The 27,459-nt window shown below is 31.2% G+C and overlaps 1 protein-coding gene across 1 annotated transcript in view; it reads left to right on the top strand.

Annotated features, from left to right (window-relative positions):
* Positions 1–27,459, top strand: part of LOC129917143 (discoidin domain-containing receptor 2-like) — a 115,392-nt gene that overhangs the window by 32,507 nt on the left and 55,426 nt on the right. The window contains exons 2-3 of the mRNA XM_055997509.1: positions 15,326–15,847; positions 24,978–25,083. Of these exons, the coding sequence (XP_055853484.1) occupies positions 15,694–15,847; positions 24,978–25,083 (260 nt within the window). The 5' untranslated portion in view covers positions 15,326–15,693. The remainder of the gene's footprint in view (positions 1–15,325; positions 15,848–24,977; positions 25,084–27,459) is intronic.

The following is a 27,459-nucleotide window of genomic DNA, read 5'->3' as shown; positions in this document are numbered from 1 at the left end:
TAAATGCGCCGCGGTGAAATAAGTCATCGGAAATAAACTTTGAAAAGTTTGTTTTGCTTAAAGCAATAATAAATTACCAGTAATTTTATTGTAACTTTTCGTGTAATATGATAATACATAGCTGTGTTTTATTATTCTCGTGATCCAGGTCAAATCATATTGTTTTCATTTCCCTTACAAAAAAAGCAGGATCTTGCTTTGTTATTGTAAAGCTAACAAATAAAATGATCTGATCTAGATCACGGGAATAATATAACACAGCTAATAATAATTAATTTATTGAATGATTTTGTTTCGTTTGAATAAAATAAAATATTTAATTTAATTTAGAAATTAATTTCAGAGTTTCAATTACAATATAATTACCTACTTTCAAATTCCAAAATATTTAATTACAATGCAATTACTTTTGTAATTTCAATAAAATTACACGGTAATTTAATTGTAATTGCATTTCGAATTACATTTCCATTGTAATGGGAAAGTAATTCGATTACAATGTAATTACCCTGTTATTACATGTAATGTAATTAACGATTCGATTACCCAACTCTGATGGCAAGTAACGTTTATTTTGGTCCTAAGGAATATAAGAGAGTCAGAGATAGAAAACACACACAGACACACATAAAGCCACAATTTTGTTCTCATTTGCCTTGTTAAGTCTGATTGTTATTCGATTTTGTTTACGAGTTTTAAACTTGCCTTATAAGTACCTACTTAATAAGTTATTAAGTTCGCACATCAGTTAATTGTAATTTACTTCCGCAGTTTTCGGACACGAGTCCCGAACGCAAGATTGTAAAAAATGCAAAACATGTTAGAAATAACATCACTTTTTCAGTTTTTTTTTTAAGGTCATAAAGACTATTTTTTGGCTCAAATATTGTATCACCATCCAAAAGCTCATAAAATTTTAAATAATAAAAGTCTAAAATAATATCTTTAGGAATGACTAGGTTTGAGAAAAATATTGATTTTCAAATTTCTTCAGTTTCGTCTAAATCGAAATTTTTTTTTAATACGGTTTTAAGTAAAAGTACTTCGGTCAAAGGTGAATTAAAGGAAACCTTTCAATTTTAAACTTGTAATCAAAAATATATGTATCCAATCACTTTGATCCTACGGATATTTATTACTATACTTCCTACAAAATCATCAACAATGAAACTAGATACATAATTATATACCTAAAGCTAAAATGGTCATGATTTCTACTTTCGATGTTTTTGCTTTATTTGTTACAAATTATCATTATGCTATAATGTTTCAAATGATAATTAGAAACTCTATCAACTCTACATAGAACTAACATCTAACAACATAACCCCTGAACTCGAATCAAATACAAAATCCAAACAACAGTACCTTGCTTATGGCTATAATGAGCTCTTACCATCCGATTGCCTTTTTTTTATAAATCACCTCACATTAAGTTGAGCCTTAATTCATAACTCATCCTTGTTTTGATGTATACCAATACATCTACCATTATAATCTAACATCTCCCTCTATCATCAAAATAATGTAACGATACAATTCAATCACAGTCAAGTGGTTGGATGATGGTAGCTGAGCTGCCGTTTTTGCTGTATCCCTAAATAGCTTCTAGAAATGAAAGCACAATTTATATCATGAAATTATAGACCAAACCATAGCTAGTAACGGAACCAGGAACACGAAACATTATATACGTACGCGCTTGTAGGCACCTCCGTGGCACATACACGTAAAACACGCATATCCAGTTATTTACAGAATAATTTCATATCTAGTTGCGTAACCAACAGGAGGCGCTGCGCTGTTGGGAGAACTGGCTGAGGACCTTTAGGCACACCCTACACTACACACATTTAGATATTGCATTCTATCCATCCATCCATCCATCCTTATATTCAGCTATTCAGCTAACTTTATGAGTTTCGCGTAGATATTATTTGCTTCAATGTAGTTTCAGGAATGATGACGGTACTAAAATTGACGCTGGAATCATCAACGCTTCCAAGAACAGTGGGACAAAATTGATTAAAAACTGGAAATCAATTAATAGCAAAACTAAGATCAGTCTACGAATTTATGGATATTAGTTTCTTATTAAGTAAATTCCCAGAAAACTTGTTAAAACCGCTTCGTGAACATTTTACTTTAACCCAAATGTTATTGGTAAAAATTCCATAAACTTTAATTAAAACAAGGAAAAGATTAATTTCTATCCGATTTATCCTAAGAGTTCCACGTAGGTGACCCACTGTTTGAAGCTTCAACAGCGACCTCAAGTCCGGCCTGATAATAGAACACACACGCCAAAAAGAGCAAATCTGCGTTCCGAAAAAAAAACACATATAGAATGTTTCATGTTATACCAAAAGGACCAAATGTACAGTTACTGTTACGATAATGACGTTATGAAGGATCACTGGCAATTTCAAATGAAATTTTCATCACAAATTATGTAAATGGGCGGGAAAAAATAAATTTTACACTCCAGCGCCTCGCAATGGCAGAGAGCTAGCTCATCACCAGTATAAATTATAGAAGTTCAACGATTTGATACACAATGCTGTAGCTGCTGTGATGCAGTAGAACAGTTGTTGTAGGTATCTCACTCTGTCTCAGACTGTATATCTATCTTATTTTTATTAAACCTGGGCGGTGGAGTTAGAGATTTTCATTTGGATTATCGCTTCAAAATTGGCAGAAAATGGTTACAATACTGTTTTGCTATTATGGGCTTAAGACGTCTCGACGCGGTGCTTTCCACCGTGGTAGATAATGTAGAGCTGCTGTCGCACGCCCGTCTGGTTAACAAAGAAAAGTGTGCTGCACTGACAGTAAGAGTCAGAGTCCTTTTCTTTTTTTTTTCGTTGATCCTCTCTCCTGCTTCTTTGCTGTGTGTAAATAAATTCATATTTGATGTTGCTAATGGAGTTCTCTTTAGTTGCACAGCACAACCGCACGAAGCTGTACGCGGATTTAGAATAAAATATGCGAACCTCTTTATTAAAATGTGAGTACTGATTTCTGTATCTTTTTTTCTTTTTCTAATGGCAAGAATAGGGATAGGGAAAAAGACATTTTTAAAACGATGAGCTAGGATGGAAGATATGGAAGTTAATTGAAATCGAATAGATCTAGCGATTCAGCTGGTGACAGCTTATGGTGGAGTATTAAATTGACTGTGTAGGTGTTATTCTTTATGGCAGGTTAATGGGTGTCTTATTAATTTTTTGAGTCTTTGTTTTTCTTTTGACTGTAATGTTTTTTTTTTTGCTAATGAAAAAGTTTTATCTGGGTTTTTCAAAATACAAACAAAATTTGCTAAAAATTGATGTCTTACGATTGTTCATTTTCAGTGATAAATCTTGTTCGTAATACAACTTTCAAGGCTTATGGAATGAGTTAATATTGAAGAAAGGAGTCGCTGAAAAATTAAGTATTTAACACAAAATTTAGTGCAATTTAAAAGTTTAGTTCTTTTCATGAGATTCTGAGCACTTTTCTACAACGAGTTCTTATCCAATAAACGGAGTATGTGAAACGACAAGATCCACCTTATTATCGGATCTATAACGACCCCAAGTTAAATCTCCTTCAAGACACAAAAGCCAGCTCGCTTTTGCTTCAATTAAATTGCCTCCACACATCATAACTTACCCTCTCCTGTTAGTTGCGAATTCGCCAAAACAGCGAAAACAAACTTATGTTTTTTTTTATATAGATATTTGCCTTCAGTTTAAAGTTTAATGTTCAACCTATTCAATGAAATCAAAAATATATCAGCAGAAGTCTGTACCCACAACTATGGTTCTTTTTGAAATGCAAAAGGGATGGATTCAATACAGTAAATACAAAAAATCTCATCCCTTTCAAATGTTTAAGATTCTGTTTTAATATTTTGAAACCCTTTCAAAAATATTTGATTAAAGAATATACATGCACAATAATGGTCAGGCGGCCACTACGTTCAAAATAAACATTTCAATTAGTTCAAATTGAAATTTATGGCGAATAAGAACAAAATCCGTAAATTATGACTGAAAATACATTGCAAAATGCAGAACTAAATTAAATTAACAAAAGGACCCGCATGAAGCTGCAATTGCAGATTATTATTTATGTTTTTGTTGTTCAAGTTGAAATGCATTTTATAAATGGATATACTTTTGCTGATGTTAAATTTAGGAGATAAAGATTACAATTTGAAGAATTAACAATTAATAGAATATTTTTATAATTTATTTTTATAATTTCAGACTTCTTTTTATTGTTATTTATTTTTTTTTTTAGAACTTACATATTTTTTGGACTTAACGCGATTAACTCTTTCTTTTAAATGAAATTTTAAAACCATTAAGAACACAACAAAGTACTTTAAGGAACATCTCCAACCGCAAGCTTCTCAAAAGCAACGCAATATTTCAAAAGTCTGCTAGCTTATGCGGAAGATATTGTCATAGTCGGTAGAGCTCACCGTGAGGTCAGCGTCGCTTTTGTAAGCATTATAACGGATGCGGATAAAATGGGGCTGATACAGAGAGAAATTTGGGGTATCATTTCTTAATATCGCTTAAATTATAAGAAACAAGTTTTAATTGAAACAACTTCTACACTTTTAGTGGAATAACTAAAGTTCAAAAAATGGCAATATTAGGGAATCCGGCCGAACAGCTTTGATTTTTTTTATTACCTAGAGAATCTTTTGGTATAATTTATTTTATGAAATTTAAGCAAAAAAATTGGTTTACTAAAAAAAAAAAAAAAAATTAATTTTAATTCTAAAAAACAACACGGCAACATCCGCAATTTTTAACAGACTTTAAAGTATTTTTAATTACCGAAGTTTGAAAAAAAAAATCGTCGAAATCAGAGCTGTTCGGCCGGGTTCCCTAATAATTTGCTTTAGTTACTCCACTATTTTAGATTAAAAATAATCACCAACAAACAGACCCTTTTTTTATCCTCGTAAGGCTAACAATTTCATCGAACATTAATAATTCTGTAGAATATAATAAAACAAGTTTCCAAATTGAAATCTAATAGTTAAGTTTAACACAGAGTAGTTTTCTTTGAAGCCACTGTTTAGTTGCATTGTTGTTTTCTATTGATGAAGAAAAGTTGTTAGGCATTCAAAGGAATCCAAAGCTTCACTCAATTTCATTCAACAAACTTCTATATTGGTTTAATTAATCTTGTAGGTAGGTACTCCTTTATTTTGATATTAAACCATTTAATCAAAATCTTTGTATACCTACATAGGTACTATGAACAATAATAAATTGAGTAAACAAATATTTCACAATAGATTCCAAAACATACATATGTCTCAAAGACAAACAAACTGAACCTGAATGCCAATTGCTTTGAGTATTTAGCCCAAGATTAAATCAAAGGCAATGCAAATGTGTTTAATCTTTAAGTTGAAACGATGAAATAGTTTTGTGTATGAAACTTCGAAGATCTTTATTCCCTATAAAAACTAAACACTAATTTTTTAGATTTTTACTTAGACAAAAATTTAAAAAAAATCATCAATAAATTTATTCGGAAATCACTGGATCGAAACAAAATAAGATTTTAATTAATAGTATATTCGGTATTTCTAGGAAAACAGTTAAACCAGCTAAAAGCTATAGACGGGTTACGCTATGTATTGATGAATATTTAAACTGTAACTGTCTATCCATATTGAATAGACAAATTTTAAACCATCCAATGCTGCAGGGCTGTTGAGCTTATCCGAAAGAAAAGGATTGCTTTTTAAATCCCCTAAAGTCGTTGAATTATACAATCAATTTATTTGACATCCAAAGACAATAAACCAACCATATTGCCAATTATTTTAAATTTAATCGCCGATAACATTATTCAATAAATTGTGATGTAAATTCATTAAACGATTATTAAATGATGCTCTTTGTATGTTTTGTTTTATTTTGTTTTGTTCAAGCGTCAACCCATTTCGTATCTCCTTTCAGCAATCTATAAAATATCCTTTCACAAATCGTTTGCACCCGATTTTAAATAACAACAACAACAAAATGAAAAAAAAAAACAAAACAAAAATAAAATAAATAAAACCATTTTGCTTCATTAGCATTTGTATCTGCGGTTAAACCTGTCATTCAACTGTTTCGACAACCGCTTCAGGCTCTTTTGCTATGGTGGTGTCGTACTTCAACAGTCAGGCCAGGCTCTATAAGAAAGATAAATCTACGAAAAGAGATTTTAATTTTCAAAGAAAAAAAAAATGGAATAACAGAATAATAAATACAAAAAAAAGGAAGCGGCGACGAAGAAAACATACCAACAACGAAATGGAACACCCTCTGATGAGATCAAAGATATACAAAACAGAAGTGTGACAGAAGGTCTAGCCCAACTGCTAGAGTTGATTTCGAAGTGATGAACCCTCCGCCACACGTTGATGACGATGACGATGTCGATGACTACAACGACGACGACTACGTTGGACCCCATGTGGCCAAAAAAAAAACATCCCTACCTGTTATAAGAATCTTTTATCCTGATCTCTTTAGCGCCAGCCGGCGCAGTGTTTCTTCTTGGCCTCAGTGATTCTGCGAGTGCTGTAGGGGCACCACCCTTGATTTATATTCAATTGACTTGGATAATTGCTTCATCGGACGGCTTGAAGGCATCATGAATGTGGTTCACTTCGTGACACGCCAATTGTAGAATTTTTCATTTCTTTTTGTTTATTTTTTTCTTTTTTGTGGCTTTTTTTTACATCGCGACAATTGAAGGAGTGTTTAGTTTTGACAAAAGGAAGCAAAAGAGTTTTGAAAGATACATAGACAACACATTAATTATTTTTTTTTCGAAATTAAAACTAAAATTTCTATAAAAAATTAGGGATCGGGTCAAAATTCTGGCTTCAAAATTCTGCTTTTCAAAATTCTGCTTTTTTAACGAAAATTCTGTTTTTCAAAATTCTGCTTTTTTTCTATTCTGCTTTTCAAAATTCTGCTTTTTAAAATTCTGCTTTTCAAAATTCTGCCAGCATTATACTTGAACAAAAAAATTCTGCCAATTCTGTTTTTTTTTATAGCATATGCGCTGACTAAAGAAAAATACACCTCATTAATGTAATTCAACATTGGCACTTTCCTAAATTTTTTTGTTTAAGTGTCGTAAATACTTTTTAAAAGGCATAGACTGACTTTCTTTCAAATAAAATCTATGTTTAACTTATTGGAACCGATGTTGTTTGATACAAAATATGCCTTTTCTTATTCAAATTTTTGAATATTCATCTTTATTAGATAAATTAAAAAAATTTTAATTATTTTCGGAAATGTATTAAAAACCTTTTCTTAATATTTTCAAATTTATTCATTTATTAAACAAAAATTAATTTGCATTCAAAGAATGACAAATTATGAAGGTAAGTAATCAAATAAGCAGAAAATTTTTCAAGAAGATGATTTTACAAATTTTTGCAAAAATTAAAAAAAGGGTTTGGAAAATGTTAAAAAGCGCGCACTTTTTAACATTTTCCAAACCCTTTTTAATTTTTTGCAGAATTTTGAAAAACAGAATTTTGAAAAACAGAATTTTGAAAAACGGAATTTTGAAAAACAGAATTTTGAAAAGCAGAATTTTGAAAGCAGAATTTTGTAAAGCAGAATTTTGAAAGCAGAATTTTGACCCCGGCAGAATTTTGACCCCAACCCAAAAAATTACTGTATCTTTATTAAAATCATATACATTTAATCAAAATGTCAAGTTAACTTAAGAATTTAAGTTAAGAATTTCAGCCGAGTTGTAGGCAGCTCCTACTTAAAAACCACATTTTCGTTTTTACCGGTGCATTTTTATTTGTCACAATTAAGGGCACGGAAAAGGGTGAAGAAATACAAGGAAAAAAATGTCAGCTAAAACAGCTCCGTGAAGCCAGAACTGCAACCGCAAAATTTTTGAACAAAACTTATCTAATTCGTTTGTCCATGTTTGCCTACCTAAAATTTTCGTTTGTCCACCCTTAAAAAAAATTTTGAAATAGACTTATTAAACTGCAATCGTTTGTCCACTTCGAGTTCTATATACATACCAAATTTTATTGTTTTCCACCCTCCGTTTAGGAGATATTCAATAAACAAATTTTGGAGGGAAAAATTGTAATTCCCCTAAAATCCCCAAAAATCATTTTTTTTTTCAAAAATTCAAATAGCTTTCGTTTGTCGAACTCGAGTTCATTATACAGGGTGTCCCAAAAGTTAACGTCGAAACGAAAACGGTAGATAGGGTAGGACAGTTATCAGAAAAATAATAAAAAAAAAATCGCAGCCATATATTTTGTTAATTTTGTGGCATTTGAATAAAAGTCAAAAAAAAGGATCACCCCATGACGGTTTTTTATGTGCCGTGACTACAAATCTTAATTTGTATTCGATTGTCCACCCTCCGTTTAGGAGATTTTCCAAAAAGAATTTTTTTGTAGCACCTTTCATACAAAATATCATTTTTTCTAAAATCCGCAAAAAATATTTTTTTTTCAGAAATTCAAACGGCCATCGTTCCATCTCGAGAAATGGAAACGTACCAAAATCATCGTTTGTCCACCCTACGTTTAGGAGATACCTACTCAAAAAACAAATTTTCAAAATTCCCAAAAAAAAGTTACGCATACACCATAGTGTACCTACTGAACATTTCAAAGTCCCTAAAATCCCCTAAAATAATTTTTTTTCCAAGAACTCAAACGACTATCGTTTGTCCACCTCGAGAAATGGATACAAAACAAAAATCATCGTTTGTCCACCCTACGTTTAGGAGATATTAAAAAAAAAAAACAAATTTTCTATCACAGAAAAATTTTGCAATGAAAAATTGTATGTATAAGTTTTGTAAATCTCTTAAACTTAAAAATGATGACAAATAACACGGTGCGACACTGAAAATACACCCGACATATTACATAGTGTAGGCTATTCGTATGGTCGAATAATGCATACAAATATTTTTGTTATATTTTTGGAACCCTCCGTTTTTTTTTTTTATTTACAAAACACCATTTTTACAGACTAGATTACGATGTAATCTATCAATATCTCAGTCATTTTTTTAACAATTCTCAATATGTTATATGTTTTTAGAAAGGGGATTTTTAAAATAATTATAATTTGTATGCTCCTCAGATCTTATATGACTGGAAATAAACTAAAAAAATATTCCCCAAGTTTCAAGTCTCTAACTTAAACCTAACCCGTGCCGCCAAGCGGTTGAAGTTTCTTATGGGAATAACATGGGGTTTTGTTTTTGTTCAAAATTTGGTTCAAACAATTTAAAACTTTACAGACTCAAACTTTATAAGTATATCTATCATGTGAATATTTTTCAGATTTTTAATTGTTATAATTTTAGAGATTTAGCTTGGTAAAGAAAATCATTTTTTTCAGACTTTTTCAAAGAATCGCTTTTTACAAAAAATCAATTTGGCAAATCCTTGGACTTAATTTTCTTTTCTGACGACATCAACTCTGACGGAGCTGTCCTAATAAGCGAAACAAAACTAGTAGAGGAAGATCGCCACCATCCAGCTTTATCTATTTCGTTGAATTTAAATATTAGTTCCTTATCTTCTCATTGTAAGAATCAGCATGAATTCTATTTTAAAAAATGTAATTTTTCTCAACTTTTTAATTTACTAAATAACATTAACTGGTTTGCTTTATTTTCCAATGTCAATATTGATGAAATGATTTTACGATTTTATAATACATTATTTGATTGTTTTATAGAAACTATTCCTTTACGCAAAACAAATCTTTCTAGTACTAGCCCACCATGGTTTGATCTTCATATTAAAACTCTTAAAAATAAAAGAAATAAGGCTTGGGTGAAGTTTAATCGATTAAGGACTGATGATGCTTTAAAGAACTATAATGAACTAAAAAATGAATTCATAAACTACTCAAATCTTCTTTACACGAATTTTATATCAAAAACTGAAAATGAATTAAAATCTAACCCGCGTATTTTTTGGAAATACGTAAATTGTAAGAGGAAATCCGACGGTTACCCAAGTAATATGAGCTATCTTGACTCTACAAGTCAATACCCTGAGGAAATATCCAATATGTTTAGTGAATACTTTAAATGCGCTTTTGAAAATAATTCTTCTTGTGATACAAATAATATTTTCACTATTGATGAGTTTTCACACCTTAACTCTATTGATTTTTCAATTTCTGAGACAACTATCCTTCAGTACATATCAAAGTTAGATGAATGTTTTAGTCCTGGTCCTGATGGCTTGCCTTCATTTATGTTAAAACAATGTGCAATATATTTGTCGTATCCTTTGTCTCTACTCTTTAATCAATCATTAAATAGTGCAATATTTCCAGCTCTTTGGAAAAACTCATTTCTAATCCCAGTTCACAAGAAAGGTAACAAAAATTTAGTAACTAACTATAGACCTATAGCTAAACTATCTGTCATTCCTAAGTTGTTTGAATCAATTGTTTGTGATGTTTTGTCTTTTCATTGTACTTCTGTTCTATGTGATAATCAACATGGTTTTGTTAAGAAAAAGTCTACAACAACGAATTTATTAGAATTTACGACGTTCTGCATTGATGCATTTGAGAAGAATCAACAAGTTGACTGCATTTTTACAGACTTTAGCAAAGCCTTTGATAAGCTTAATCATCAAATACTTCTCAATAAATTAAAAAGAATTGGTCTTAACGATCAATTTCTTAAGTGGTTGGATTCATATCTCAAAAATAGATTAAATAGTGTTATTTTTAAAGGTGAACGTTCTAAATGTTTTATTGTCAACTCTGGTGTACCACAAGGTAGCCATCTTGGTCCTTTACTGTTTGTTTTATTTATTAATGATCTTCCGTCTGTCTTAAAAAACTCTATGTCTCTTATTTATGCTGATGACGTGAAAATTTTTCGAAAAATTAACTCAATATTAGACTGTGAACTTTTACAAGATGACTTGAAAAGATTTTGGGAATGGTGCAATAATAATCGTCTTTTTTTAAATGTTGAGAAGTGCAAGTCAATGTGTTTTACGCGTAAGAATAACTGGTTTGTCCATAAATATAACTTTAATTCCTCTGATTTATGTATTTTGTCTAGCTTTACCGATCTTGGAGTAGTATTAGACTCAAAGCTTTCATTTATCGATCATTTTAATTATATAATAAAAAGGGCTAATAAGGCACTTGGCTTTATTAAACGTTTTACTCGTGAATTTCATGACCCTTATGTGCTTAAAACCCTCTATGTTTCGTTTGTGAGATCAATTCTTGAATATGCGTGTGTTGTATGGGCACCTTATTACGCGACTCATATCAACAGATTAGAATCCATTCAAAGAAGGTTTATGAGATTTTGTCTACGTTTCCTTCCCTGGTCAGATAGAATTGTAATACCACCTTACTCTCATAGATTACAACTTATAAATCTGCCATCTCTTTTTGCTCATAGAGAGTATTTGCAGTTCTGTTTTATCATAGGAATAATTAATGGTTCGATTTCAACACCATCGGTCCTTTCCCGATTGAATTTTACAGTAAGTCGTTATAGTGTAAGAAGACAAATGTCACTTTGTAACATCTTTAGTAGATCAAACTATGGCGCTTATAGTCCTCTCAATCTGTTAATTAATGTATTTAATAAAAACTATGTTCTTATTAATTCCTGTAATGATATTGTTAAATCACAGAGTATAAGGAATATGTTTTTCAATCAATATCGTTAAAAATTAATTTTTTATCCAATGTTAAATGTTAATCTTAAATCTGTATAATCTGTACCGTTAGTATTTAACGAAATAAAATAAAATACACGTTTAATGCAAAAAAATTTAAAACATACATTTTTATTCACAAATAAGCATAGTATGTGCATTTAAAATGTATATTCAATTCATAGTTATGACCATATAGTAGGAGATCCGGCCATAGGACGACCTACCCTCATCGTTATACCAGTTGAGAGTTATATTTTCTGAAAGCTAGTGTCTAAGGAAATAAATTGCACATGGGTTGCCTAGCGATATCCTGTCAAGGCATAGGGTTGCCAGGCCTTAAAGTTTATTTTTGCGTATTTTTGAATACGCGACCCTGCCAATATGGCAACCCAAAGAGTTATAAAAAAAATATTATATCATAGGAAATTTAATTTGAAAATTTTAATTTTCAGGATTTTTTAAAATTTGAAGTTTGAGTAGGGTAAACAAAGGTGAATTTAGAAAAAGGGCAAAAATCTATTTTCTAAACAAAACGTGATATAAATAAAATTGAAATTGGAATCGTTAGATATTATAAAAATATGAAAGCCACACATACAAATAAAAAATGTTAAAAATATACAACTCCAGATATAGTCTTTTTAGAGTCATGGCACTCAAATTTGATATTTGAGAAATAATGCACCAAAAATCAGAATGAAAGATTTTTTAAATAATTTTTATGTGATAAGTTAGGAAAAATAAAATAACTTGACACGTATCTGTCAAATTTTTAATTTAACTTACCGTTTTTGCGGGGGGATTTTTTGAAAAGGTGCTTATTTTCGTATTTCAGTATATTTAAGGAAAAAATCCCGTCATAGGACGACCTATCCACGTCATTATACCAGTTGAAAGCTATATTTTCCTAAGGGTTGCCTGGCGACATCCTGTCAAGGCATAGGGTTGCCACGCTTTAAAGTTCATATTTTGAGTTTTTTTTTGACAACGCCACACTATTTATATGGTAAGTGTTAGAGGTGTAAAAAAAATTTATGTCAGAGAAAATTAAATTTAAAAATTTGAATATTCAGGATTTTTAGAAATTTGACATTTTAAAAGGGGAAACTGAGGTAAATTTAAAAAAAGGTCAAAAAGCTATATCCTTAACAAAGAGTGGTAGAAAAAAGATTGATACTGGAATCGCTAGATATTGTTAAATTATATAAGTCACACATACAAACCAAAAATGTAAAAAATCTGCTACTCGAGATATGGACGTTTAAAAGTCAAAACCGTGAAATTCGATGTTTGAGAAATAATTCACAAAAAATCAGCACGAAAGGTATTTGAAATAATGTTTATGTTATTAGAGAGCATAAATAAAATAACTTGACACGTATCTGCCAAATTTTTGATTTGACTTAGTTTTCGGTTCCTGTGTATTTTTGAAGAATAACACCGAAACAGTGATTGTAAAAATCTGTAATTCTTCAAAAATAAACAGGAACCAAAAACTAAGTCGAATCAAAAATTTGGCAGATACGTGTCAAGTTATTTTATTTATGCTCTCTAATAACATAAACATTATTTCAAATACCTTTCGTGCTGATTTTTGGTGAATTATTTCTCAAACATCGAATTTCACGGTTTTGACTTTTAAACGTCCATATCTCGAGTAGTAGATTTTTTACATTTTTGGTTTGTATGTGTGACTTATATAATTTAACAATATCTATCGATTCCAGTATCAATATTTTTTCTACCACTCTTTGTTAAGGATATATCTTTTTGACCTTTTTTTAAATTTACCTCAGTTTCCCCTTCTAAAATGTCAAATTTCTAAAAATCCTGAATATTCAAATTTTTAAATTTAATTTTCTCTGACATAAATTTTTTTTACACCTCTAACACTTACCATATAAGCAGGGTGGCGTTGTCAAAAAAACTCAAAATATGAACTTTAAAGCGTGGCAACCCTATGCCTTGACAGGATGTCGCCAGGCAACCCATGTGCAAACTGTTTCTTTAGACACTATACCCTTAGGAAAATATAGCTTTCAACTGGTATAATGAGGTGGATAGGTCGTCCCATGACGGGATTTTTTCCTTAAATATACTGAAATACGAAAATAAGCACCTTTTCAAAAAATCCCTACGCAAAAACGGTAAGTTAAATTAAAAATTTGACAGATACGTGTCAAGTTATTTAATTTTTCCTAACTTATCACATACAAATTATTTAAAAAATCTTTCATTCTGATTTTTGGTGAATTATTTCTCAAATATCAAATTTGAGTGTCATGACTCTAAAAAGACTATATCTCGAGTTGTAGATTTTTTACATTTTTTATTTGTATGTGTGGCTTTCATATATTTATAATATCTATCGATTCCAATTTCAATTTTATTTCTATCACGTTTTGTTTAGAAAATAGATTTTTGCCCTTTTTCTAAATTCGCCTTTATTTACCCTACTCAAACTTCAAATTTTAAAAAATCCTGAAAATTAAAATTTTTAAATTAAATTTCCTATAACATTATATTTTTTTATAACTCTTAGGCTTGCCATTTAAGCAGGGTCGCATTTTCAAAAATTTGCAAAAATGAACTTTAAAAAAACCTTTATTTTGCATTTTATAACGGTAATATTTCAAGAACTTAGGCTAATAAAATTTTTCTGATTGCGGATTCGAGCTCAGCAACCCAAAAACCTTCAGAAAAGTATATTTTGGTTCTTGTGGCAAAAAAAGTTTAATTTGGTTGGCCAGTGTTGTTTCTGATTCAAAGACCGCTATTTAAATTTTAAATATCTCGGGCATTAAAAGAGATATCGGAAAGATGTAAACATTTTTTGAAAGAATAAAATCAGTTCTTATAGCCACCGTTACAAATTTATTCATAATGTATTACCCCACATAAAAACATAACCTCGAAAGCAGCCAAAATGACGTTTTTTGACATTTTCTAACGGTAATATTTAAAAAACGGAGGCCAATAACAATTTTCTGACTTCAGATTCGAGTTCTGCACCTCAAAAACTACTAAAAAAGTATATTTTGGTTGTTGTGGCAAAAACCTTGTTGACCAGTGTTATTTGAACCATCAGTGATAGGTCAAAATAGACTTTGAAATTGGTTTCAGCGGCCGGAAAAACATATAGGTAATTAAAATAGATTCCATTTTTTTTTTTTTTTTGTAATACATGTTAACTAAAACGCATAGCTATGCCAAAAAAAAAAACCAAATGTTTTCCCATTACTTCTTCACAATTTTAAGTGAAACCTCTAACGTTCATGCTTCTTTCTTACAATTCATCGTCAATTCATATTCTTATTGCATAAATATAAATTCTGTAGTTATCTCATAACTTTTATCAATCTAAAATGAGTTCAACAAACTTAATGGTAGGTATGTCTCTGCTCTGACATTCTTCTACAGCAAAATATTTAACTGGCAAAAAAAAAGTCTGGCAACCCTCTCACTTTGCCCTCTATCCATATGTGTATCTTCATTTTGATTAAGGGTGTGCTACATATTTTAACGACAAACAATTAATTTTCATAATAAATTTACATATCGCCCCGAGTTAAAATTGTGTGTTTATGTTCTTTGCAGGTTATACAACATAGCGTTTTGAGTACGGAGGTGGTGCATGAATACTCAGACTCACTCACATGAAACGTTACCGTTTGGAATATCGCATGCTACGTAAAATTATTTCAACCATTGGGGAATAACAATATCAACAAAAAAAAAAAAGGATTATAACATTCACATTCACGGCACGCAAAAAGCACGCATACATAACGGTATCGTCTACATAGCCGTAGTTATATCGTATTCGTTGCTGTCGCCGCCGCGGATGAGGACAGAGATTAACCCATAGACGTGTGTGTGTCATCGTCGTCGTCCGTTCGTTCGTTACCACTGTGTCGGGGAATGCGAAGTGTGTAGGTGGGTGGTGTACGAGTATTAGCTAGCAAATGAAAGGAAAATTATTTGATAGAAATCTGAAAATGTGCGCACTACGAAGTTGTTCCGGATCCGGAATGGATTTCAAAAACAATGACAAATATTTGATTGGCATCGTTCTTTGGTTTATGGCTTTGCTGCAGGTGGTTCAGTCGCTCGATATTGGTAAGCTGGATTATTTTTTTTCCTTACTTTATAAATAGCAACGACCATTTTATACAGATCTCTGTGAGGTACCTATATTTACGTATAGGTACCTACCTAAAGCGAGAAAGTATATCTAGGTATAGGTATATTAAGTTCACAGACTAGTAGTGGAGATTAGATCTACCGCATATTAAGCTCTTAAATGATATCCTTTCTGGAATGGTCGTTAAATAGTTACACATTTATTATTCTAGTGGCAAGGCAAGGCTGTCAATATATGGAGGAAAAGTACCTTCATACGCACAAATAAGCAAGTCCAAACTAAACCAAACACACACACACACTTATCTACAACATATTGATTTGAGTGGCACTTAACGTAGATTAATGCGAAGCAATTCCATTAAGGCCATGATAATCCAACTGGAAGCAGTTAAAAGAATCTTTATTTCTCTATCAAGTGGGTTTGGTTGAAAATATTTTGTTTTCTAGATAAAATTGATTAATTAAAGAACTGACCTAAGCCTTGTTTAGATGTGATAGCCTCGTTCGTGTTTGTAAATTAAAGCATTAAGATAAATGTAGACACATATTTGTTTTTTTTTTTTGTAGCTTCCAAGCTGAAAAGGATGTCTGAATTTCACCAGGGCCCTATTGCACCAACAATTTTTTACTTACGTTACAGTTTGTCCATATACAAAATTGAAAAAAATTGTTGCACCTATAAGTTTTTTATCTATAGATATTGTTTTGTGAGACAAATGAAACAACAACACCAAACTTTCGAATTTGGACCATTATTTGGCCATATCGGGTTCTCGTTAGTATCCATCTATCCACCATTAAACAAAAATACTGAAATAATGTATGTAGGTATCATAAAAAGACTGCATCAACACACATTTTTCAGGTCGATAAGCCCAACGTTTGAAAATCATAATAATAACTTCAACGGCATCAATTTTTGTACTGTCAGGCATTAAATCATCCCGACTAATTTCCATTGTAAGCCTTTTAAGATGAGTTAGACTGCTGCTTCCTTTTTGCATGCAAAGACTTTTTTTTATGTGCATTTATACAAAAACCAAAAACTTCAGTCAATAGTAAGATTTCCTTTCCTAAGAACTATAAAACTAATAACTTTTCTTAAAAAAATAAAAATTAACCTAATTATGACATCTTCTTCGATGCTATTGAGTTAAAAATTTCCAAAAACATCATTAATTAACTTTTTGGAATTCTCATAACTCTGTAATGAAAATTTATTTTATCTCAATATAACCAAAACTTAAGAAACAAAATTATTCTAAAAAAAAGTCACAAAAATGCTATAAAAACAAATATTGTATCTTGATTTTTACATCTCGGAAACTTTCAAATGTACATAGCTAAATCTTCTTCTCAAAGAGACATTAAAAGATGAACATAACATTTGATTGATTTTTTTTTGTCCTCCCTCGAAGATCAAAAAGCTATTCATTTTTATGTAAAGGCAGAATTAAAATCTAATTAGGTTCTTATAACTCGTGAAGTATACTGACGTATGTATATAGTACGTATCAAGAATTCGACATGAACAAAAAAAAATATACTTCCCGATGGAGCGGGCGTACGCGCGTCTTCGTTAAATAGAATTATTTTATGAGCTGAACGTAAAAATGGGTGTTTATGAGTGGAACTCAATTAAATGATTTTAATTACTTCTTTAAGTAGGTTTAAGAAAAGTTTGTTTGAGAAATGGTATAGCTTTAATTTTATTACAATATTATTGATATCATTTGTCAAATTGATTTACTATATGATAAAATGCCAGTCTTCCTGTAACTAATCAATTTTCCAGAAAAAATGAGTTTCAATCAATTTATTTGTTTTACAGAAATTCCTTTTGTTTGATAGGTAGACGTTTGGTAGGAAACTAGCTGGCGGCCAATGCCGACACTGTATTGTCTTGAATTTAATCATTCATACCTTAAATATCGACCAAATTGAAATGTAATCAATTCTTCAAGTCAATAAATAATAAATCGTCCCAATTTTGTCAGTTTATAAAATACAACAACGCAAAATATTTATTGCGCAGATGTTCTATAAAACCCATTCAAAGTAATTGTGCATAAATTGGCTTCATAATACTGCTTAAAAAAAATCACACCACTACCCGATTTAACTAAACATCCATACAATTACCATCTACACCGTAACCATTGGTAAAAAATACCCTCTCTCATATCTCGAACAACAACGAAAAGAAGATACAAAAATAACGTACTAAAATACATCCATCAAAGTATATCCTTAGATAACAACAACCGAAACCTGATTGGAAGAAAAACTAAGAATACCATCAATCAAAATATCATCTGTGACCAAATTGATCCATCACCACTTACGTCAGCCCGCAGATGAAGGTAATTCATCTATCTTCCTATCTATCTGGCAGATCAGTAGCTGTGCGAATAATTCATCTCTTGATTATGCAGGAGGGAATATTCCAAACACACAGACACACCTGCTGCTTTTTGCTTCCTTTACTTTGTTCCCAATCCTGAATCCCGACAATGAGGTTATGGCACCAAATTAAAACCTACCAACTATACTTTGTTTCCTAATTGGAGTTCCCCTCTCAACATGAAGGCGACCGCTCGCCCGCCACCGCAGCAGCAACATGCTTCAGTCTCTTTTGGAACTTTTATTTTTTACGATATTGACTCTCGTCTTGGCGGGCGATGCTTCATCATTTTGATGAAACCAGAGGACACATACATATTATAATTTAGGTTTGGGAGGGAACCAGCAGCAGTTAGTCGAGTCAGACGGTCATCCCTTATTAATTTTGGGTTTTCATAATTTGACGGAAGTCTTGAGTGACAGATAGGAAGTACGAGTATCTAATTTGTGTTTATTGTTTGGGAGCCAGATGACGCTACTCGGTTATGGGAATGCTTTTGTCAGAGTTTAGGCCTAAGGGAACTTTAATTTAGTTTTTGTTCTTTTTTTTTATTCATTCAACTTGATTAAATAGTTAAGAGTTTAATATACCTATGTCGGTAGTAATAATTTGTATTATTGCTGGGGAATATCACTCTAAAAAGATTTTAAAGATGTTTATGGCTATATCAATAAAACGGGAATTGGAAATGGTTAGATATCTTTTAAATGTTCATATATCTGTCCCAAATATGTATGTACATACATACATAAGAAACTTAATATAGCGTGGCGGTGGGTTTAAAATATTTTTTGACTTCCAAGCCAAAGAATAGTCCTTACGCCTTTTCTAATGTATCTCTATTTCTATTTGCATGAGTTTTAAAATAATTTTGTTTTTAGATATTGAATTATACAGGGTGTCCCAAAAGTTAACGTCGAAACGAAAACGGTAGATAGGGTAGGTGGTGACAGTTATCAGAAAAATAATTAAAAAAATCGCAGCCATATATTTTGGGAGTTATGGGCATTTGAAAAAAAGTTGAAAAAATGGTCACCCTGTGACGGTTTTTCATGTGCCGTGACTACAAATCTTAATTTTTCTCATTTTTTTCTTTTGTTACGGAACCTTGAATAACCCTTCTATCAAATGCATTCAAAAATTTTAACTCAGCTGCATCATTTTTAAAGAGAATATTACTTTTTTACCCAACTTAGTACTAAAAAATTTTACATGACTCTAATTCAATGAGCCGTAGTGTAAAAAAAATGCACTGCGATGTTTCGGCAAATTGCCTTTAAAGTTGGTATGTTCAATTCTCTTTTCAAAATGGTATAACATTGTTGGGAATATTTCATAAATAACCAAGATAAAATTTTTTTTTCTTAAGAAATCCTACTTTTTTTTGGGTAATTTTCCATATTATTTAAGTTTTGTATTCTGAAAGGTTCTGAAAGAGTACAAAACTTGAATAATATGGAAAAATTACCTCATAAAAAAGTCGGATTTCTTAAGAAAAAAAAATTAATGTCGGTTATTTATGGAATATTCCCAACAATGTTGTACCATTTTGAAAAGAGAATTGAACACACCAACTTTTTAGGCAACTTGCCGAAACATCGTAGTGCATTTTTTTACACTACGGCTCATTGAATTAGAGTCATGTAAAATTTGTTAGTACTAAGTTGGGTACAAAAGTAATATTTTCTTTAAAACTGATGCAGCTGAGTTAAAATTTTTGAATGCATTTGATAGAAGGGTTATTCAAGGTTCCGTAACAAAAGAAAAAAATGAGAAAAATTAAGATTTGTAGTCACGGCACATGAAAACCCGTCACAGGGTGACCATTTTTTCAACTTTTTTTCAAATGCCCATAACTCCCAAAATATATGGCTGCGATTTTTTTAATTATTTTTTTGATAACTGTCACCACCTACCCTATCTACCGTTTTCGTTTCGACGTTAACTTTTGGGACACCCTGTATGTATCTAATCTAATCTATCTAATATTTCTAAATTTGTTATTTCAAGTTCCATCCTTATGATATATGTCTGTCTTATAGTTATAGATAAGTTTATTCACTTACCTCTTTTTTTATTCATCGTCAAAGTTATTTTAGAAATATTTCAAACAGAATCTAAGGCGTTCTCCTGATGATAAAATCGTTGTACCGATGCTGTTTGTGAGCTTCTGACGGCTCTTCCGATATCGCACGGTCAAAATTAAATAAATATTTTTCACATATCTGTCGAAAGCAAGCTGAAAGCATTATGCATTACACAGAAGAATATAATTTCTCTCTTGTGTCCGAAGTGCTTCATAGCAAATATCTTATCTATTTGCTTTCTTACTTTTTTTATAATAAATTTCTTATTCTATATTGATTCCAGTCGGGGCATCGGCCTGCTTGCTCCAATAGTGTGTACGCCCCTGGACCCTTCACTGGAATAATTCACTATTTTTTTTATAAAGACAAACGGGGCTTTCCATCGTAACATAGATGAAAATTTTGCATGTTTTTTGGTGTTTGGAGTAGATTTTAAGTGCCGTAACAGTTTTTAAGTCGATTTAGACATTTAGAAATAATTTAAGATCTACCCTTTTATGTAACGAAACGTCCACAAGTCTCAGTTTAACAAATATAGTTACTATAAATTAGATAGATATGTTGCGTCTGAGTGAGTATTAATTTGGGAGTTAAGTTAGCAAAAACTTGTTAAATCTTGACCAGAGTTATCTACCTCTAAAGATGTTTTGCGTTGGAAAAAATCTTATCTATTACTCTTTTTCCTTTGAATAAAAAATTAAAATTTTTCATGGAATGCGCCAAACTACAAATGTTTGATTTTAATACAAATTTGAAATAAATTCGCAGATAATCTGAAAAAACTTGCTGTACCTCAATGTCTCTCCTTTTTTTGTACGACCCGTTGCAGAAAAAAGACAGTTTATTCATAAAAATAATAAGGTTAGCGTATTTTTCTTTGTACAGTTTAATAAATAAAAAAAATCTACCTACTTTTTTTGTTATAAATATTTAATTGAATTTTGTCTGACTACACTGGTCGGCAACGACCAGTGAACCAAACCATACGGATCCGAAGTCAAAATTTCACTGACACGTCACGTTTTCGAAATATTTGAATATTATCAGGTCAAAAACGCGTTTTTTTTTTTTGCAAAACTACTTATATGTAATCTCCAAAAGACATATTTTATCATTTTAAATATATGTTAATTTTTTTTTTAATTATTTTTTTTTTTCTAAAAGATATTTGATATGGAAGTGTGTGATATCTCAAAATCTTGGTGGTTAAGGTAACATAACCCCAAAGGTTTTTGGAAGCAGATTTGAAGTAAATTACAGTTTTCGACTCTTGATTTGGATAAAAAAAGCAAAATATTACGGAAAAATAAATATTTTAGATCAAACGTCAAAAAAACAATTAATTCAAAATTAGTTTTTGGGAGTTTATAGCGAAAATAGTGATAACTCAAAAACTAGACGTGTTGGAACAATTCTGTAAACAGTTTTTAATTCAGCACACTCAAATTGATTAAAATCACCTTACAGAGTTCTTGCTCCCGACTTTTTTTTTGTTTTTTTGCCGACAAGAAGTGTTGTGGGTAGAATTTTAAAAAGAAACAGTAAACTTAATAAATGTGCTACCCGGGACGATGGAATATCTAATATTAAAATCAAAATTTAAATTATTTTGAAAAATTTAACAATTTCAATTTGTTCGTAAAGATTTTTCTATTTTCTATGTCCATTTGATTGATTTATTTTTTAACTGGTTTTACAAAGAGTTCTACTAAGTAGAAAATAATTCCCTCAATGATGCCATTTTAAGAAATTTATTTCCCATCTTTGACTTGATTCCATCAACTTCCTAACAGTCTGCATACTTTCGGATGTCTTAAAATGAACAAAAGATAAACCTACTTCCAAAAGTGTATTAAATATCATCGATATTCAAATTTCTTTGATATATTCAACGGTGTGTCGAGTCGAAACGCTGCCAATCTAATAAAATCATTTCGTTGACACAAAACCAATTACTATGTTTTCAACATAAGTAATTGAAGCCCTTGGGGAAGCAGACACACGTACAGAGCAACACACCAATATTATGTATTTGTATATATAGAACTCAGTGTGCTGGCTGTTTGGAATATCCTTTGCATATACCTTTGTTACTCGGAAATGAGAAAGAATATAAAAATATCAAGTGTCAAACACCTCTCCTGCAATGTCTAAAAGTCCAATATGCATCATATCGCACTTTGCAAGTGACAGGTCCCGGTACTGGTCCCAGTTTCAGTCCCAACCCCAGTCCCAGTTGACGACAACTGACAACTTGAAGGCGCTTTTATTTTTATTGAAATCCGATATTGAATGGTAGTAGAGTGCACCACCATCACCCCCTGTTGTATTGGAGTTTGAAACTAAGAGATACAAGTAATAAAAAGAAAACATCAGATACACTTATTGCATGGGGAAAACTTCGAGGCACTGTCCTTGGGAAGATATGACAACGAACGACGACGATACGTTGCTTTTGCTTGATGGTTGGTGGTGGTACTTATGCTGATGACTCTGTCTGGGAATAGAAATCATCATCGTCATGATGGAAGAGCACGACTCATTTGCAATAATTAAATGACTTGTCATTGAAGATCAGAAGATCAACAAAAAATGATTCCGAATGAGATGACACTCTATTGACAAGAAGCACATTGTGTTGGATTGAATTTCAAATAGTATGCTTGGTGTGAATTATAATAGAATCGACCAGCTGGGCTATTAAGTGTTAATTTTTTGAGGCAAATTGTTATTCAATGTGTTTTTTTGTGATTGTTTTTTTTTGTTAAGAATCATCAGATTGATGGTATATTTTTAAAAATATCTTTCTATTTCAAGAGGTGCAGTGGAAGTATGTTTTTTTTTCAATAACACATGTTTCATCTTTCAATCGATAGCGTTACTCTAACAGAACATTTTTATCACCACTCAATCATTATAACACGTTTTGACGTTATTTGTACATAGTTTAAAAAAAAACTCAGAAGTGAAATTATTTTAATTTAACTTAATAGCTGTTTTTATAAAGTGTTGACAATTTACTGTCGTATATCTTTCCACTTTAATATTAGTCTATGGTCTTTGCCAATGGGGAGTCGCAGAAGTTATAATAGTATTGACTCTGGCAAATCATCACACAGAAAGAAATTATAGGCATATTTCGCTCCTTCTTATTTGATATTTGATATTTTATTAATCGATTTAACTTACATTTACAAAGATTACAATAAAATAGTATCTTAAATAACGTAAATGTGAATTTACAAGTAGTTACAGTTAAATTTAATTGATTTAAATAAATAAACAATTTGGTTGATTTAATTTACAGTATAAGAGTTTAATTTAATCTTATAATATCGAAAGTCTAAGAGAGAATATTTCTTCAGCATCTTTTCTTGTAACCCTTTGACAAAAATGTTTACCATAAGAGATTGCTGTTTAAATTTTACATGTGCCCTTTGCAAGAGTTTGGGGTTTTGGGTGAATTGTAACGGCCATATTATTCACTAGTTTAAAAATACATCTGGATGTAAAATTGTCAAATGTCAAAAATAAATCCAAATCTAAAATAGTTATCCCGATTTTAACTATGAAAATAGTTAAAAAATAGTTAAAAATGACTATATTTTTCTCTGTGAGATAGGTAGTGAATATTATGGATTTGGATTTATTTTTGACATTTCAATTTCTTTACATCCAGATGTATTTTTTAAAGTAGTGAATAACATGGCCGTAAATGTTTTAATTTTCTTTCGATACATTGTCACACTCACGGAATTTTTTTAATATAGGATGATAGTGTTTCCTTTTTTTTTTGTTATAAGGGCCAAATACTATTCAGTGCCTCAAAAAATGTCCCTTTTTTTTAATTTCATTTTTCTTGAAGTTTACAATTTTGTTCCTCATTTACGTATCTACACTTAATTAAGTCACTTAAAGTCGAAACTGCAAAAAAAAAAACAAGTTCCTAAAAAGTTATTATATCCCAATAAAAAAAGTCTTCTTCCATTTATTTCCAATTATCAATTTTATTTCTTAAATTAAATAAATTTTAAGAATATTTTGCTTACCAAGTCTCATCAGTGTGGGTTTTTAAGGACTCAAAAAAAAGTTCATATCCGCAGAATGTCCAAAACAAAGAAATATTTAGGCACTTAAACCCAAAATTCCTTACAAGTTTTTCATCATCAAAAACCATTAAAATAAATTTCACTCAAAAGACCAATCTAATAATTTAATTCAAGTCGCCCTCAAGAGCATAAATTATCATAAATGCCATTTATAGCTATAAACACGACGAATATACTATCCAACAAAACACATCATATAATAAAACAAATACCTACGTCAAAAGTACACTCTTGCACACAAATGTATAGATATATGTGTTACTAACTCACAAGCTTGATCCTTTTCCCGATTCAATTAAAATTATGAAATGTTGTTGAATTTGAATGATGTTATTTCGACATTCAGTCAAATTCTCCCACCCACTCATGGATATAATATGGAGTCCTTGTTTCGTTCTCCATCCTTACATATATGATTTTATGTATCTACACATACACACACACACCAACAGAGCTCTAAATTTGACTTTTCTTAATTAATTTGAAAATTCCTTTCATTCCAGAAACATGCAAAAATCCTCTGGGCATGGAATCCGGATCTATTGCTGATTTTCAAATAACAGCAAGTTCAGCACATGACATGGGAAATGTCGGTCCCCAACATGCAAGGTAAGTTTTCGTCTCTGAACTTCTTCGTCCCGCACGCTGCCACCCTTTCACTATATGTGCTTTAGGTACCGTTTTGTATATTGTACATATCTATACAAATTGAAGTAAGTAAGTAATTTTATGAATTTCATCCAACTCTAACAGAAAGCATTCAAAATAAAACATAGACAGAAGGTACAAAAACCAAAATACAAAAAAAGAAAAATAAATGAAAAACAACAAAAACCAAGAATCCTTGATGACAAGAATGAAAAAAAAAAAAATAAGTCATTTTAACTGACACGAAAACTCGTCTCCGTCTCTCACTCCGGCTCTGTTTCGTTCCGCTTCATCTCGACCCGTTTCGGTGTGTTTTGTAATAAATTTCATTTTACATTCCGTTTCTTTTTTTATGACCAAAAAAGTCATAAATATAAAGCATGTCATCGTCCTGGGCCAAAAGAAATACATTCTTTCCAAATAATTTTTTTTTATTCTTTAGTTTTTCCGGTTTTTATGTCATCATGAATGATATCACAGTCACATTACAGAGTGAGGTCCTTTTTCGTTGTCTGCCCCCGCTACAGTTCTCACAACATATTAAGGATGCGGTGGCGTTATGGTGTGTGGAAGTCACATAATAATCTAACCGAAAAGTTGTTTGCAATATCGAAAAGTCAAAAATAAAAAAAAGGAAAAAAAAAGCTAAATGATTTTAGTATTGTTCCGAAAGCGAACAAACAAAACAGTTCTATTGAACTTTACGGGATGATGCTTGATATTGTTTTGCATTGAATTCGACATCGTGGCAAACATTTGTAAAAAAGTTTTTTGTTACAATTTGAGGTTGGTTTGCTGGTTTGTCGGGGATAGATTGCTAGTTGACAGGATGATAGACACTTTTTTTCACTATTCAAAGTGGTGAAGGGTGATAATAATTTTGTTATCAGAGAGATTTATGGTCTTCTCTGCTACAATTTATTTAAAAGCTACAGTACAATAAATGGGTATTTTTAGTTATTGAGTAACGTTTATAGTTATGCCAGGACTTCAGAAGGTAAAATACTTTAAGGTAATTCTTAAAAGGCATAACTTTCTCTGGTGAATAGTACAGTAAGTCGATGTAGACAACCATCAACCTGATTATATCATTGTTTCATCATTCGTGACCCCTGGTTCGGGGTTAAAATCTTAAAAAGATAGTTAATTGGCTTTATACCTATGTCCCACCGTTTAATGCATCGCAAGTTGATTTATTCCCATGGAAGAGATTACTTCTAATTGTATCATATCTAGTTCCATGAAATTGTTGCTTACTGGACACCGACCATGTTATCAAAAAGAAATAATTTGATTGGTTTATACTCATCAACATGAACTTCCTTACAACTTCAGTTTTCAGGGTTTGTATTTCAAAATAAACCTGTATTTCGTACAAAACTTTTTTAATTTGATGTAAAGCATGTATACCACATCATTAAATTGGTGCTTAGAAAGAAAAATATATTTTCAAAGCACTACTTAAATTTTGAACAAGCTTAATTAAGACCTTGGAAAAGGTATTCTTTACTTTCAAAATACCAAGCTCAATTTATAACCAAAATATTTTTATAAAAAAGTAAATGGCTGAGAAACATTTTATGGTCATTTGTCACCTTCTTGCCTGCATAAGTTGACCTCCTTTTGTTAATTTTATGTTCCAAAGTGTATATAGATACCTTGCACCATTAAGTTGGCATTATTCATGAACTCTTCAACTTTATATCAAACACTAATTGAACGACATATAATACATTAAGCTGTATGCCCTCGATTACTTAAGTAAACAGCACCAGCTTTAGCCATGAGAATTTGCTATACTGAGGGGCTACATTGGCAGCGTGTCGCACCCACACTTTCTCGTTCCTTTAACAAACATACTTAAAGTGGATGATTTAAGTGACCACTTCAGTTTTAAGCTTTTGTTGGAACATACACAAACTATATATCCAGCACTGATATAGAGGTATTGTGTGTTGTGTGTCATAAACATTTTCGCCAGTTCAAGTGCCACTTAAGGACTCTATACCTTACCTAGTACTGAATACGAACTGCAGCACACGTTCTACGACTTATTGCTGCACGAACAACCATTTTGTCGAAAAGAAGAAGTAGGTACGTACGAGTACGTAGTATAAAAATAGTCTACAAGTAGCCTTGAGAAAAAGGTATTACACCCAATTGGTATACTATACTCAAACTCATATACTGTACATTTAGTATACCCATTGCTGTTGTGCACAATGCAGAAGAGTTTAAATATATGTATATGGGGTAGTTTATCGTTAAAGGGTTATAAACCATTTCTTAACAAAAGGAGAAGAGCACACACCAAAGCTTAAAAATATAGAGGACATC

The sequence above is a fragment of the Episyrphus balteatus genome, chromosome 3, assembly GCF_945859705.1.
Source record: "Episyrphus balteatus chromosome 3, idEpiBalt1.1, whole genome shotgun sequence".
NCBI classification, from domain to species: Eukaryota; Metazoa; Arthropoda; class Insecta; order Diptera; family Syrphidae; genus Episyrphus; species Episyrphus balteatus.
The sequence above is the reverse complement of the archived record's forward strand: the minus strand, read 5'-3'. Positions and strand labels throughout refer to the sequence as shown.